The 17,691-nt window shown below is 36.3% G+C and overlaps 1 protein-coding gene across 2 annotated transcripts in view; it reads right to left on the minus strand.

Moving 5' to 3' along the window:
- Positions 1-17,691, minus strand: part of VAV3 (vav guanine nucleotide exchange factor 3) — a 389,657-nt gene that overhangs the window by 105,278 nt on the left and 266,688 nt on the right. For both annotated transcript variants that reach the window (XM_012466320.3, XM_021667516.2), the window contains exons 18-19: positions 9,838-9,863; positions 4,946-4,991 (exon numbers count right to left, since the gene is read on the minus strand). In XM_012466320.3, the coding sequence (XP_012321743.1) occupies positions 4,946-4,991; positions 9,838-9,863 (72 nt within the window). The remainder of the gene's footprint in view (positions 1-4,945; positions 4,992-9,837; positions 9,864-17,691) is intronic.

Here is a 17,691-nt window from a genome sequence, read left to right on the forward strand (position 1 = left end):
TTTAGAAACAAAAATACAAAATTTCTCTATTGAGCATCTTGGTATTATATTTAAAACCAAACTTAAAAGCAATCAAAAATTCTGTTTAGACTTGGAATAAATTTCACAATCCTTTGAAATTAAAACACTAAAAACAATGATATTAAATTATAATTCAATTCAATGAACCAGTATAACATTTTTATTCATATAAATGAAAACATTTATACATAACTCAGATTAAAAGACATTTGTCTTTCCCAATTTGTTTTGCTTTCTTGCACGTTTTGTATAATCCTAGATCTTTTTACATGTCTATCAAACTATTCACTAATTGTTTTTAAGGCACTGCTATACAGTAATAAATCCATATATAAAATAGTATATAGTATTTAAAAAATTATGTGTACATTTATATACATGCATTTATGCAATCAAAACTTTGTGTCTGTATCTATTCCTTTCCTAAGAAGGATATAAATTATTTGTGGAAAGGGGCCATGTTTTATAATTAATGACAATGCTGTGCTTAATGTCACATAAGAAATGAAATTGGTAATAAAAGAAAGATTTCTTAGATTCCTTTAATCAGACAAGAACAAATGGGAATGGCGTTATATGTCAATCCTATCCACCTGAAAGAGAAAGTGACCATCTTTGAAGATGTCTCTGCTAAGAAACAGTAAGAAATCTCCTTGGTGAATCAGAAAAGACAGTGTTCCTAAGCCATGTGCATCTCTTTGTAATCAAGAGTTTAACAATGAGCATCTGAGAAACAAGAGTTGTCAGAAAGGACTCATCAATTTAACCATTATCTATTCAAGGTTGTCACAAAGCACAAGAGTTACTTAAGATCAGAAAGGGTGTAAGGTATTTAAACATTTCCTATCTCCTCTATATAATCTTTAGCCAGTACAACACAGAATGATGGTCTGAAGTGCTTAAAAGCTAGTGACTGCAGGCTTAAATACAAGATGCTATGAGGTCCACAGATACAAGACAATTTTGCAATAATTTAAAAACATGTACTCAATGAAAAGAATACACGTCCTGGTATACAGATTTGCCACATGCAAACTGAAATAAATCTTGTATCTCTTATACTGAGACAGAAATAATTTTAAGCTCAGTATTAAAATTTAATTGGTAACTATGACCTTGAGTGCCACTTTAGGAGAAAAATATTACACCAGTGCTAAGATTTTCTTAAGATTTACGATCTCATGTTCTTGAAAAAGGCCTAGCACCTCCATGTTCCTGAAATAATTGATCTGTCTGTTACAAATGTTATTTTCCTGATATCAACATCTGTCTTAGGAAGAAAAGTAAAAATCGATGAAAATTCCCTGCTATATTTAAGAAATCCAAAAGAGCTACCAGAATTTGCATATAATACATTAGTATATTTATAAAAGCAGTCAAGATTATAAGTTGATACATTTCTTAGCACACAACAGAAGACAAGTAAAGAGCAAAGCCATTTACAAATATTGCCTATAAAGATTAATCACAATTATTAATAAGGAGTAAATGATTTAAATGTGCTAACAAGCTACAATGCAAACCTAGAGTTCACATCTTTCTTGAATTTGAATAAACCCCACAATATATGTTTTCAATATTAGGAGTCTTTCTTTGATTCTTTATTGCAATAACAAACACTAATAATTTCACCCAAAAAAAACCTCTCAACTATCACAATTGACTATGTTTATTAGTAAAGATAAGCAAAAGATCATGAAAGCCGTTAGATTAAGGGGAAATAACAACAAATCTGAAAATGACTGTGATTATGTAGCTTCTTGTTTCAACAGAAATTCAACATAAAATTCAGAGTCTGTCTGCAAAGAAATAATGAGGAAATGTTATTCTCCTTCACATGACAAAATGTCCAATATTAAAGAACATGCTCTAATATAAACTAGTTAATACAGTAATTGCTATACTTAGCATTTACTATATACTGGGCACCTCAGAAAGTACTTTACATGCTCTTTTGTTTCTTGAGATAAGGTCTTGCTCTGTCACCCAGGCTGGAATGTAGTGGTGACATCATAGCTCACCACAGCCTCAAGCTCCCAGCTTCAGGTGGTTCTCCCACTTGGCCTCCCACCATGCCCAACCTACATATATACTACATATATATATTTTATATATATATATATATATATATATATATATATTTTTTTTTTTTTTTTTTTTGAGATGGAGTTTCACTCTTGTTACCCAGGCTGGAGTGCAATGGCGCGATCTCAGCTCACCGCAACCTCCACCTCCTGGGTTCAGGCAATTCTCCTGCCTCAGCCTCCCGAGTAGCTGGGATTACAGGCACGTGCCACCATGCCCAGCTAATTTTTAGTATTTTTAGTAGAGACGGGGTTTCACCATGTTGACCAGGATGGTCTCGATCTCTTGACCTCGTGATCCACCTGCCTCGGCCTCCCAAAGTGCTGGGATTACAGGCGTGAGCCACCACGCCCGGCCCCCAGCCTACATATATTAACTCACAACAACATTGTAAGTTAGGTCCTCTTATTAATTTCCTTTTACAAATGAGGAAACTACAGCACAGAGAGAGGAAGCAAACTGCTTAAGTTCAAACAGCAAGTAAACAGCTAAGGCCAGTCCCAAGCCCAGGAAACATGGCTCAGAGTCATCCTTCCCACCACTAGACTATGCCTTGTTTCGTTAGTATATCAACAGGAGGAATTTAAAAAGAAAGAACGCCAATGCATACATAAAAAGTATATCATCACTTATTGCTTCACATAGCATTTATTAAGCACCTACTACCCATTGGACTATGCAGTAAGTTCCTTTTTAATGCAAAAGGGCTATGGAGAATATATATAATTTACCTTTGTACATGGCTCTGAAATTTGGACCTGGTGAAGTGGTTACACCTGGCCTAAAATGTTTAATCAGTTGTTTTTATATGCCACTTTAAGTGAGACCCAGGCAAGTCATGTATTGACACTTGAAGATGTTAACTAAATTAATTATAGGATTAAAAAAAAGGAACTTTCATGGTAAAAACATTAATAGCAAATAATGCATCGTGGAAGCAGTTTGTCTATGCAGATTCAGCTTCACTGATCCCTTGTTTAAACACCTTGTCTGAAAATTTCTAAACAGCCACATGAGGATCAAGGCACGATGGTCATCAGGTAAGAGTTAACTTTGAACAAAGAAGCTTTGCAACTAACCAGCAGAAAGAGGCAGAGATGCAAAAGTCAAGCAACTTTAAATACATAAGTCAAGCCTAAATCAAAAGACAGCTATGGGGAGTAATAGGCTTACCATATCATCAGCCTAAACAGGCAAAATCATCAAGTGTTTGGTTTTTTTATTTCCAAAAATATGGAAAAAGGAAAAATATATACATTTATTATACTTAATGGAAAACTATTACCTATGTTCTTACAAACATACATACAACAGTATTTTTCTTGTAAGTTTATTCTTCATCAAGTTCTAAAGTCTTTGGACAAGTAGAAATACCAAAACAAACAAACAAACAAAAACTGTACCTATACAAAGCTATCACCTTCAGGATACAGGAGCATAAATCTGTTTTACCGTTGTTCTACTTTGCCATATTTAAAATCTGTGAATTTACTATACTGATCTAAATAATCTAAGGGATTCTAGAAAATTTTGGCTATAAATTGTTGAGTCAAATATGTTCCTACTGACAAACTACAAATATAAAAGTGCATTTCCCTGAGGGGAGAAGAAAGAAAAAATACATTTAAAAAAGAACATTTATAAAGGTTAAATAATTTTTCTGAAGTAGCAATACTATAACTCACACAAAACAAGATACAAACATTATGTTCCCAGTCAAACACTCCTGCTAAATATAATAGAGAAAGTCACTTCTAAATATTATTGCAGAGTCTGCTGCAAAGGATATTGTCTTGGGAAAGTCAGAACTATTAAAAAGTAAACCAGAACCCTGTTTTTTTTGATGACTTCAATTGTGTTCTGTAGTTAAAAGATTTAAACTGGTCTCAGGACACAAGTGAGGCAATTTCTAGCCAGAGGCAACAAAGCTCCTATAAATCTTAAACAGCTCATAAACTGGCAAGACTACCATGGGTGTGGTTTCAGTTATAAGCTATAATGCTTTGAAAACTAAACTTTACAACCAGGTGAATACCACTTACGATGGGAAAACAAAATGAAACACATAATCCAGGTTATTTTCCAGTAAAGCTACTCCATTTTTCATGTTCCTCTTGGTTTATTATCAAGTTCGTATATTTGGAATCCTTTAACTGTGAATACCTTTAACTCACAACAAAAGAATCACATACATAAAAAATCTTTGGTAATTAAACTGTGGAAGGAAGGCATTGCATAATGGATGAAAAAAATAACTATACTAACAAAATGACAGGGCAAATCTCACAATGCTAAATAGAAAACAACTGAATGTTTTCTGCAGACAAATAATTGGTCTCCAGAGAGGAAACCTGTCACAAAGTCCCTAAAAACCATGCTGCTATTATAAAATAGTATAGATATAGAATGAAGAAATTTTCTCCGATGGGGGGTGGTTACCAGTTGTCTGGTTTATGCTCTCCCCTACTTACTTAGAAAACAGTAATTTTTAAGTGCCAGCTAACTGTTTATTTGTTTTTTTTTTTTTACTAGATTTACAAAGGAACACAGGGAGGGTGCTGGATATGTTAGCATTAACCAGGCACCCTGAGGCTGTTCAGTTAGCAAATAACCAGCTCAACTGCTGACTGTGAAAAGAGTGCAATGCTGGTGCCTGCTGGTAGTTATTCATCATGTGAATGATTTACACGTTAGACTGTGATCTCTTTGTCACACATTATACACCAAACCATGAGGAACAAAGGCCAACAATATGCCTGACTTTCCACAGCAATTCCCATATAATTTCATAAGCACTTAGCTGAAGCCATCATTATGGGATGTTTAATCAGAAACACACCTGGATCCACCTGTTTAGCAGTTCTTCGGAGTCCATTGGTCCGTTTCTGTGCAGAAAAGGAAAACAAAGCGAAAGAAATACATGTTGGTAATGTTGCATTATTAAATTATATTACTATTGGCACTTAGGAAAGCAAATGAATGCTGCACGTTTTCCAATTAAAAGTATGACTAAATTTGATCAGAGTATTAAAGTTTGTTTTTTTATAATTTAACCTTTTTTTTTTTTTAAATAAGTCTTCCTCTTGTACATCATTACACTTGATAAGTCGCTGGTACCTTATAACAGTAAGAAAAAAAATATTTTTGGTTGCCAACTCCAGATATTGAGACTCAGTTTTTTAAAAGTCTTAGTGACTGCGGAGAGAACAAAGCTCAGCAGCCATCTTGGTTAGAAAATGTTCCCAGTCAAGACATATGAGCAATAGCCTTAAACTGATTTCCTATACCTCTAACTCAGCTATTTATGGGGACTCACAGACAGACTGAAGAAGACATACAACCTCAAAACAAAGATCTGAAGCTCTGATTTTAGCAAACACTTAAATGAGAATAGTGTTTTAACTATAGACCAGTTGAAAACTTTGAAAAACAAAACAGGCATGCAGTTTGTGAACCATAAAAATAAATTCTTATTATAGAAAATGAAGCCATAAGAAAAAAACTTTGCATTACAAAAACTAAGAAATTTTAAATCTATGAAAATTCATGGTTACATATTTCTTAAGCAATTAAACTCATTCCCACCTAATAACTACAGTAATCTCACTAATTAAAAAAGTCTTGATTTCATTTCTTTATTACGCAACTGGATGAAATCCTGAGTCTATGGCTATCATACAATCCAGATTTTCACAAAAGCAATTTTCTTTTTATATGTGCTGGGTTGTGTCTGTGTGAGGAGACTTGGTTTCATTCAGAGCAGACTTGGCTGTGCTAAGCACACATTAGCTATGGATTTCTCTTGGGGTTCTTTCTGCTGTTTTCATTCACAAGTTAAATGGATGAAATGTTTTTCTTTTTTTTTTTTCCCCCAGCCTTCCTAAGGGCCTCAAAGCCATATCCAGCAGATTCTCAGGGTTCTCAGGTGAAAGCAAATTGTAGACATTTTTTAAATGTGATTTTTGTTTTTACCCAACTACTTCCAACATGGATTTGTAAAAGACTGCTAGGATCATTAAAATCAGCATTGAAGCTGTGTTGAGCAGGATAGACAGCTGCACTAGAAAAACTAAATAACAAGAGTCATTGTGAGTGAAAGGAAAATTTTGCTCTGGACTTTTTCGTAGCCAAGGCACAAACATTGGAAGCACGATGAGTTACAGACTCATGTCTGATAAAATGAAAGAACACTAATTTAAAGAAAAATTCTTTTCTGTCTGAAATTTTATAATTTTGAGGAACTCTATATAAACAACATCAAACAACACAATTGACAGTATTTTCAACGGGAAACTATTTAATGATGGGCATCTTGCTATTTACTTCCTACATATCCCATCATCTTCTTAATGCACAACGAGCAGCTGACTTTCTACTGGTCTTATACCTTCTACTACCAAAGTACTAGGAAGGCAAGAAAAAACATTTAACTCTTTGGTCTGATTCCTAGAATCCCTAAATTAGTCCCTTTTAGAAACTATAAATTTAAAATGTGAAAAAGGAATCCTGACTTCAAGAACAACTCTGTATTCTTGTATCTTGAATTTAGAATTAAAACAGGATACACATTGCAAGTATTAAGAGAATGGATCCTAGAATAATACTCCCTAAGTTCAAATTCAGTTTGAGCACAAACAGTTAAGTTTATATCTCTGTGCCTGTTTTCTCATCTATAAAATGGAGATAATAATGGCACTTACTTCATAGGTTTTGTGGTGAGAATTAAATGAGTTAATTTACCTTAAATGCTTGCAACAGTTACTGCCACATGGTAAGGATTATTAAGTGACAGATTATTAGCTTTTTGTTATTTTAAATGTTTAAATTCACAGAAAGTAATTCTTCTACTCTGTTAGTGCCTTACTACTTATATTTGAGGTTTTTCCTCCTAAAAAGCCACTGAAAATCAGTCACTCTGAAAACAGAAACCTTTCTACAGGAAGGGTGTGCAGTGGAATAAACTATGATCCAGCATATTTAAAAAATAAACATAGGAGGAATTTTCAACTCCCTAGACCAACTGCATTTGTAGAGTCTAAGATTTTTATACTTTAAAAGAACTTAAAAAGTATTTTATATTGAAAAAAACAGGAGATGTTTAGCAGATCATATTTTGAATAATTTTAAAGTGCAAATTTCAATGATCATCCTGTCATCTCTAAGCCTATGCTCCCCTCCCCAATCTATATTCTCAAAAGTCTAGGACGGGGATTGACAGGCCCTTGTCCCCAGCAGGAAGAGAAGGGAAAGGAGGGGAGGGCACATCTAGCAGCCACTCCTGGAGCTCTCAATTACAGCCTCACACCACCATGACAATCAGTCTCCAGAACCTTCTCAATTGCCTTTGGTCTACCTAAAAGTGGGGGGAAAAAAACAAACAAACTCAATTTTATTAGCACTTGGCAGTTATTTCTTGCTTCATTACCTATTAACTTGTCTTTCTTTTTTTTTAAAAAAAAAAAGGATTTCAGAAAGCACCTCTGGCTCCAAGAAGCAAGTTTATCAATGTATTCGATGATAAACTTGCTTCTTAGAGTCAGCAGAGCTTTCTGAAGGTCCACTCTGGAATGGGATGTGAGATGAACAGCCCAGGTATGGTTATGGATACCCCACAGATCCTGTGGTTAGTGAAAACTGACCTACTTCACAAAAAAGTGTAAAATTAAAAATAAAAACTTCACAATCATAACTATTAAAAGGGAAGCAGAAGAGGCCTATAAACTGGTACACAGAGAGAAAGAAGGTCTTCAAGAGAGGAAGAAAAATTAAGATCACAGAGCTTAAAAAAGTGCTTCACTATTTACTTATGAGGAGATTCCTGACCAGCTGCAAGCATCTTCCCTGGAGAGTGAAAGCACCTGGTACTGGGTGAGAGCTGTTTCTTAATATTAGTTTGCTATACTGCTCCCTTAAAACAAACTCAAGTTTCCAAATGGATTGGCTAGCCTCAGAGCTTACTATAATCCCCCATCCACACAAAGTAGAGATTGTTAATACAGTCACACAGTAAATAAAAATTATACTTATATTGAAGAGTGAAGCAAGTCACTAAAAAACTGATGTTACATATTTTTAAAAATCAATGTGAAAATTTATTCCTTGCATAATGGGCTTACATATAATTTAAAGAGTATAAAAGTGCCTGTGAGAATTATTTAGTATCACATGAAAATTTTTACCCACTTCTTATTAGCACATTTTCTTCCTGTAAGTACGCCCACTTCACATTACTTAATTAAAATGAAATGAAACCATCTTCCTTGGAAAAATAATACATATATCTAAAAGGATAAATGTTAGGTAAAACTGAGTTAAAGTTCAGAACCCTACAAGGTTTCTGTCTCAATGTTATAATAATAGCATGAGAAAGTAAGTGAAAGAAGGCTGCTTTGCAAGATCCTTGGCACTGCTGGAAGAATCCTGATAACCCTAATGAAAAATCTTACCTGTCAATGAAACACTAAAGGAACTCTCCGGTTAATTTATTTTAGCTCTAAAAGAACTTGTATGGCCTATTAAAAAAAAAACAACCTTGTTATGCATTCTTTGGTCTAGACTCTAGGTTCTAAAATATGGTCAACAGATACACTGATTAGGTGCATATGAGCCTCTTTATGTCACACTCTTGATATCTTATATGTTCAAATTACATACTTATGCAAAAAGTAGAGACAAGCACCTTTTATATTTTGCTGTACTTTTTATTTTTACTATATGTTAGATTAAAAACATACTAGTAACATTTTTAAAGAGAGGTTTTAACTGTGAGATGTTAATTTACAAATCATAATTTTCATCATTATTATTTTGAAATTTTCAGATCACTGAACTTTGGGTTCACATAACTAATCGCACATAGCTTGTATTTTATTCTTCTATTATCTTTAAAAATGTTTTGCTATGGCGATTGGGGGGTGGGGGCAGTCAGGTGAGAAATCTGTTATTTTTGGTTGAAGGCCAAGGCAATAATAATCTGGAAACCATTAAAGAAAAACTCTTTTCTGTCTGCAATTTTATAACTTTGGGGAACTCTATATAAACAACACCAAACAACACAATTGAGAGCATTTTCAACAGGAAAGTATTTAATAATTGGCATCTTGTTATTTATTTTCTATATAGCCCATCATCTTTTGTATTTTTAAAATAACTTCATTTTTTAAAATTTTTTATGTAACTTTATTCTGAAAGGTAAGAGAGATCACATACTTCTAAACCATTAGGAGATTGTGTTAAACCAAAAGGAAATGTTACCAGATCTTGATTTGATCAATAGGATATGATAACAATCATCTTTGTGCTCAAATGGAAAAGTACTGGAAGCATGGAACCATAACCTCAGATGAACAATGTTAGAATCTGCAGTAATTCTACGAAATTTCAGTAAGTTGGCAAATGTTGGGCAGTGACACATTTCATGACAGGGGATGCATCTGCCAGCTTCTGGGGATAAAGACCACCCTTCTCTCTATACGAGGTCCCATTTCATACACAGTCTTCTATTAAGTTTTCACATTTTTTTCTCTACCTAAGACCTTCGGACAGTGACTGTGAAAATTCCTTGGATTTAACTTTTGCATTTTGTTCACAATCACTTGGGTTGTTCCCTCTATTTTGGTTTATTTCTATTTATTTTAAAAGGTACATTTAACAGTGTAAAAGCTCAAGCCTGGTTAGGTTAGCAAACAATTTGAAAAGCAAGGATTAAAAAAATTTAAATGTTCACCTTACCTCCGGTAGTTTGAGTGTCCCTTGTTCTGAAAGAAATGTAAAAATTGGCATTGTCAGTGTAAAGTTATTTTGTTTGGTTAGCAACCTTAGCTTGTTCTCTGCAGAGTGGTAAAACACCACTGCTTTGTTTTCTTAACTGATACCTGTAATATATTTCCAGGGTCCCTCAGGCTGGGCTAGTAATTATTTTGCAACCTTGGTCCTCTTACCTTATTGGCTTGTCAGGAAAGTGACTCACCGTTTTAAATGACTTCTAGGTTATGCTTAACTTTTTCAATTGTTCGTTAAGCAATGTCAATTCTACCACATAAAGCTCCTTAAAACGGGTTTGCACTAAATTTATATGCATGAGAGAAAGCTAAATGCAACCTTTCTTTCAACATACCTCCTTTTAAGAATCTAAAAACACTAAGCTAACAAAGGTACTGCATTGACTATTTGTAACAACTGCAAATTATACATAGTACAACATTTCATGTGAATTGTTTTTGGTTAAGTGGCTATAACTTTTATGTTTAATTTTGGGAGAAATAGTTTAATTTAAAGATGAAACTTAAAGGAAAAACTGAGTCAGGATCGAGTCTGATGCTCATTTTCCTTTCATATTTAGTTTACCTCCAGAAATAGGAAGAACAATTCCTTCATTACATTTCAGTCCCTGAAAATGCCTAACGATTATAAGGGCCCCGAGATCTTCGGGTGCCCACTGTGGTAGAAGAGCAAAGGATTGTTCTGGAGATAAGAATGCACACAAGGCACTTGGAAAACTGGTGGGCACCGTCCTTGCTTCCTTTCCCCATACCCAGGAGCACCTATACATGTTCTAACTTCTCCAGACTCACAGGAAATCCCTCATCATCAAAAGCCCATGCCTATACTTTCCCCATCCAAAATGATCTTCTAAAGAAGCAACTGAAAAGATGCCACAGAGAGACATCAGGAGAGGAAGAGCAGGCCTAAGTGGGAGCTCTGTAGTATGTTTCTTTAAGAGAGTCTAAGAAGCGCCCAGCCAAAGTTGAAAGGAAAAACTCCTGCCAGGACACCTGACTAGCTGCTAGCTGCCACAGATTGCTTTACACAAGAAGATTGCCTGGGGCATGGAACGGGAGGTTGGTTTGTTTTTTTCTTTTCTCTCCAGCTCTTTTTTTTTTAAGGAATACTTCAGATTAATGGAAATGGAAGATCCATGGGCAGAAAGTCACCTTCAGAAGAAAAGTTAAGTCCTCAACCTTTTGTCAATTTCAAACTCCATCACCTTGGCTTTCACAGATAACTGCTTTCTTTTTTTTTTTTTTTTTTCTTTTTTTTTGAGATGGAGTTTAGCTCTTGTTACCCAGGCTGGAGTGCAATGGCGCAATCTTGGCTCACCGCAACCTCCGCCTCCTGGGTTCAGGCAATTCTCCTGCCTCAGCCTCCTGAGTAGCTGGGATTACAGGCACGCGCCACCATGCCCAGCTAATTTTTAGTATTTTTAGTAGAGACGGGGTTTCACCATGTTGACCAGGATGGTCTCGATCTCTTGACCTCATGATCCACCCGCCTCGGCGTCCCAAAGTGCTGGGATTACAGGCGTGAGCCACCGCGCCCTGCCCAATAACTGCTTTCTATGAAGACATCTTTGCTAGACCTAAAATCAGCCTTTACAAAGGAGTTTTCTGGACAAAAAGTTATTTCATTTCTTATTTTCCTCCCCATTAGAAACTCAGAATGTTTCAGAAGAAAGATTGCCCAACAGCACTGGTTTGGGAAGAGGTTTTATAAAAGTGCCATTTGGCTGGCCCAGGCTTAAAACCCAGGCTAGGGTAACTTGGGTTCTTAACAGAACAGCTGTGAGACCTGCTTCACTGGTTTGCCAGAAAGACCTACATATGCCAGAATATCCCTATTCCCCTACTGGTGAGTTAGAGCCTGAACTGAGAATCAAAAACTGCAGGAAGCACTAAACAGGGGGGTAGTTTAAGTTTTCCATCCAAGGAAACTGAGAAAAGCTTTCTACATGACCTCCAAAATTAAGGAAAACTCAGCTCTTTTGGGTTCAGTGTTCGTAAATGAGTGTGCACCTGAATTTCAATTCAAAAATAATTATTTTTTTCTGATTCTTCCCGTGGAAGTGTTTATAGGTCCTTGCGAAATCTTTTACAACATACTTTAAATGTATTGTTTGTGGCATAAAACCTATGATAACTCCATGTGTCAGTAGTTGTCACAACGTGTTCCATGAGGGTTCTCTGGGTGACCCCCAGGAAGAGGAAACAATGGTATTTACAGTGGTCACCTCACTACGTAGACACTTACACCTCTTCATCAGAGTAGCAGATTCAGGAACAGAAGTCCTGCATTTACAGGCTCCTCATATCTTATGTAGGGTTTGGCTGCCAGGTGGCCAGCTCTTGGCATAAGTGAGGATCCATCACAGGACACCAGAGGCTGTGACACTCAGACACAGCACTGATGAGACTGGTACAACATTGGGAACAACTAAACTTAGTTGTTTACCTTACTCAGATATTCCTCCTTTATTTTCCCCCTTATCATTGTCTCCTGCTTTCTTCCTCTGATGTCTCATCAAGAGAATGAACTTGCCTCATATTTCTGATTGGGTGCATTAAGAAGAACTGCTCTACACAAAGCCTCCTCTGTGTAACCCAGATAGGAAAAACAGAAAAGGGGCTTTGTGCTGGATGCAACTCCAAGGGCATGAGTCCTTTAGTAGGGCTTCCCTTTTCCTTTCTCCTTGCCTTCCTGTCCTCATGGCCACCACGTTCACCCCTCTGTCAAGAAGAGGCCCACTGCCTTCATGGATTTGGTATAGAGCTGTTTGCACTCCATCTGATCATGCTGAGTGTACCACATAAATAGTAGCTACTGGAAGTCTGTTTTTATTTAATTATGTCTCAAGGTAGGGTTCTGTAAATTTTCTAAGAATAAGGCAAAAGGCAAAGGAGTATCAATAACTCTTAGAATCTGCTGAGTTCAGAAATTCTTAGCCAGCCTCCTGTACTTATACTTTTGTGCTTGTGACAGTGGCTATACCATTAAATGCACTGCCCCCTTTATAAACACAATCTAAATTGTCAAACCCACATTAATGTAATAGTCTTTCCACTGACACTGAAATAATAGAAAGGAGAGAAAGGAAAACTCAACTGCAACACTGCAAACACATATATTTTCAAAGTAAAGCTTCAATCTGTCTGGGAAAATGGAGTAAGAATCTTTTGGTATGAAGTATTCTATGGAAAAGTTGATCTAATTTTGAAGCCTGCAATTCCCTTTTTACTTCCATTTGGTATGTACCCAAAACTACTATGGTGGGAACTGGGATCTCTAGAAAATTCTGTTCATGACTTAGTTCTGCAATAGAGCTGAGATAGTTAGGGATGGTTATCATCAAATCTGTCTTGGCTGTACTCTGACCTAGAAGAAAGGTTGGCTGCTGGGTGAGATGGGATGAAAAAGTCTCTTTTCTAGGTCCCTTTTTCTCCTGAGAACTTTCTTAGGATTGTAATTCAATTCTTCAAGTTTCCAAAAGTTTTTAATCCTCAACTTGTATTTACCCTGCAGCCTACTTCTCAGGCTCCTATTGATCAAACTATAAAATGTTCTTACCCTTTCAAGAACCTTTCTAGATGGTGACTCATGGGCCCTCAAGGGGTTTATACCTTGCATTCTTTCATCATGCCCCAACTGGTTTAATGTAATTCTGAGAAGTGGTGTTGCTGAGGTGCTTGGAGCCTTTGCAGAACTCCATCTTCAACGCCAGCACAGAGCTCAATGTGCATTATTTGTGCAAGAGAAACAATTTTCATGGAGGTTTTAAATTTCAAGTGAATATTCAAACAATTTTCACTTGTTTAAATATAAAATTCAGTCATATTTTATTTGTGTTTCAATACAAGTGGCTCTCAATTAATACATTATTGTGCAGTTAGCTTTGTCTCTTATGTGAAGTTCTATTCTGACTAAACAAATCAATGTCCAGTAAGACTGCCTGTCTCAACAGGGGCCACAGAAAAGTAATTACCAGTACAGTTTTCGAAGGTATGCTGTCATCATGACTAAAGTGCTATTTCTGTGAGACTTGACAACTAAAAAACAGTTGGACTGATCAAATTTTGGAGAAAGTGTGTTCACTTTCACAAATGTTATGTTTACTATTCAGATATACAGCAATGTTTTAAAAAGAAAATAAAGCAAACCATAAACTATAAATAATACTTGGAAAGAGGCTTTGATTTCAAGTCTTTTCATGGGCTCTAATAGGAATACAACCATATAATAGATTCCAATTCACATAAATAATTATTAATGTACCATTAAACTGACCCAAATAGATGGAAGGAATAATACCTACTCAAGTATAAAATTGTCTTTATGAGTTTTAAGTAATATTATACAGAACTAAAGTCATTTTTGGTTATAAAATCAATGATTGATCTTCAGTTCATGTAAAACTACTGTGATATAATGTCTAGCAGTGGAAGCCTGAAATAAACCTGTATCCTGAAAGCTTATCTTTTATGCTAAAATGGACAATATGATTTATAAAGAAGCCCAGTTCAGATACCAATATGAGTGCAGGTTCCAGGTAGCAGTCTCTCAGTTTTAAACCACTAGTATACAACAGAAAGCCACTCCAATTAAGAGTGGCTATAGCAGCAGCAGGAGCAGCAGCTGGCCTAGATAAAAGTGCAATTAAACAGATAAGCAAATGAGGATCTGCTTCGGTTAAATATTAGGGCAGCTGAGGCTTGCATTCTCACTGAAGGAAAAGATGCATTAAACTAAAGTCATATGCTCCAGCAATATTTGCCTTCCAATGTTACTTTGTTTAAACTGAGAGGATGCAAAGCAAGCTACATTGGTCAATGTTAGAGTAAGGGGGGACCAATGGGGCTTAGCCATATATATAGTGGGGGCAAAAAGGAAACATTCACAAAGGTTGCTGTCTGGGATGAGACCTTTGCAATGGTGTACTGTGAGAAGGAAACGGCACCCTAAAGTTACATTAGCCTTGCAGTGACTTGTTGAGAGAGGCTTGCATAGTGTGGTTCATACCTATTCATTATTAACTTCGGAAAGTTTTGGCACACACTTCAGAGCTCCTGTATGTGTTGATCATTGAGGTTGCCATAGTGAATGTGAGGAAGTCAACTCAAGTTCAGCGAAAAGGAGACTGGAACTGCCTGCCCTCTGTATCCATGCAAATCCTCAAATGTTAAGACGTAAACTAATCACCCAACCTTCAAATTTGTTTCCAAGTTGCCTAGTTTGTCTTATTAGCAAAATAAACTTCACACATCTTTTTCTCATACTTCAAATGTACTTGAGTTAATAATCTGTCATAATCATATATTAATATAAATGAGGTACTTCATTCAGAAATGCACTGCATTTTTGTCAAGTAATTATCATTTCCAGGGTGAATGAAGACTAGATAAATTTAAGGGATATAGAGCATGAAATATAAAAGCTTTCTCAACCCAAGGAAGACAACATCCAAAAAGGGCTAACTTGTCCAAAAAGAACTAAGTGATACTTCAAATGCTTAATAATTAACATTTAATCACATCCTATAACACCATTAAGAATTATATTCTGGTTGAAATAGTCCTACATTGGGAAAAAGCAACAACAAATTGATATTAAGTGCCATTTCTCTGAACTACGTACTAAGGGGTAGACCCAAAAGATGAGAAACACATTCTGAACAGCAAAGGAGCATATAATCTAATAGGAGTAGAGACAGACACCAAACAGTCCATGTGTTTCATTACATTGCCCAGTTTCCCCTGTAGTTAGGTTGAAGCCATGTGACTAGTTTTAGCCAATGGACTTGATGAAAAAATGGCACCGCTTACTTCCAGGCTACGGGTCTGTATATCAGCAACCCTAGAAGCCATGTGTCAAGTTGGCAGTCACAAGATCAAACTGATCTGGTTTCCTGCTTAGAAGGGAGCTGCTCTGAAGGCCACTGAACCCACAGCAAACAGTGCACATGTGAGAAATAAACTTTTATATCTTAACACCGATGGAACCTGGGGGTTTGTTACCACAACACAGCCTAACCTTGGCAAATGTATAAAACCTATATAGAAACTAATTAGAGAACAATTTAATTCAGGCTACCACTGGGTGGTCGAGGTGAGGTTAATGATTGGCAAAGAGCTTGGACAGAAAGTAATGAAAGGGTAGTCCTTGGACCTGCTCAGAGGAAAGGGAGCATGTTTCAGGGAGAGGAAATAGTAAGAGCCAAGCAAGATCTCTAACAATTGCACTGATCGGATCAGGGAGCAGATTTATCCAGAAAGAGAGACATTTTTGTCATCAGGTGTTCTGTGAATTGGTTCATTTTCTTGCTACTTATTAACTAACCCAGGTGTTTCCTCTCAAAGGCCTAATGATCGATGCTTAGGCCGTGAGCTTTTCCTTGCAAAAACACTAGAAAGGAATCTAAAAGGTCTACCTAATTTTCTGTCTTTCATTCTGAAAGTAGAAGCCAGGAACTCAGGTAAGGTTTTTAATTCCACTTTTCCATTCAACTAGTCAAGCTCTGGTCTCTACGAGGGGAAACCAAAACCTATACAATCCCCACACTCTCTTGATTCTGATTCTAAGATTATAGTGATCTTCAGGGCCTGGAAGCCCTGCTGCACTACAATTCTTCTCATTTGCCTGTCCATTTGCTGATCCATCCACTCACTAAACCATTCCCCACTACTTCCTTGAGGTCAATATACCAATTAAGTATGGTTCCTATCATTGCAAGGCCCACAGTCTAATTGAAGAGATGAACCTAGAGTCAATTATAATAAATGTGATAAAAGTAAATAAATATACAATGCCAGGGGAGTACAGAGGACTGACAGACTAACAAAGCCCAGGCATTAGAAGTATCAGAAAAGGTTTTCAAAGTGGAGGCAACATTTTCATTGAGTTTTTAAAGATGAACATTAAGTTCACAAAACAGAAAAGAGAAGGAAAGACAGTAAAAGACAAAAACAAAATACACTTAGATACATACACATAGACATGAAAAAAAGTGGTTGGGGAACTGTGAGTAGTTAAACAGAGTTGTGTTATAGGTTGGAGGATGAGAGGAAGTGGTAAAAAATCGGGCTGTATAAATTACTCAGAACTTTGTAGGCCATATTGGAAAGTTTGGACATGATTCTGCAGGAAACGTAAAATAGGGTAAGCGAAAAAGTAAAACAATCAGACTCAATTCTAATAAAGAACATTTTATAAATTGTATAAGAATAAGATTAAGAGCAGAGAGTTAGGAAACTTTTGAGTTGTTCAAGCAAGAGACAATGAGATTTTTCTGTGTATAGCAACATCATTATCAGTACATTCTAGAGAGACTTAGGGGGAGAGCTAAGAAGAACAGGAAAGTGAATCAAGATGAGGAAGAATGACACTCAGGTCTGTGTGAATGTATGGATGGTGGGCCTTTAACTTAGACAAGACATAGGAGAGGGAAGTTTGTAGTAATGATGAATGAGGTTGATTTTAGTTATGGGACCTTTGAGGTCACTGCAAAACACTTGGGAGGGAATATGTAAAGAGAAGATGGAAATTTAAAATCCATATTTCAGGAGAGACGTTTTAGGCACAGATGGACCTTTATCTGCCTGGGGTGTGGGTTATAGCTAAGCCAGGAAAGCCAATCAGATTTCCAAAAGATGGCATGGGGGCATGACAGGCTGTGAAGGATAGCATCGAGGAGGATGATTAATAGTGTCAAATGAAAAAGAAAGGTCAAGTAAGGTAAGGCCTCAATGTTATGTCCTATGGATCTGTCCATTAAAAGGTACAGTAAAAGATTGTCTAGCTTTCATTTAGCCCCTGGGT

The sequence above is a fragment of the Aotus nancymaae genome, unplaced genomic scaffold (genome assembly GCF_030222135.1).
Source record: "Aotus nancymaae isolate 86718 unplaced genomic scaffold, 86718_ANA_hifiasm-v0.15.2.pri h1tg000117l, whole genome shotgun sequence".
In the NCBI taxonomy this organism is placed as follows: domain Eukaryota; kingdom Metazoa; phylum Chordata; class Mammalia; order Primates; family Aotidae; genus Aotus; species Aotus nancymaae.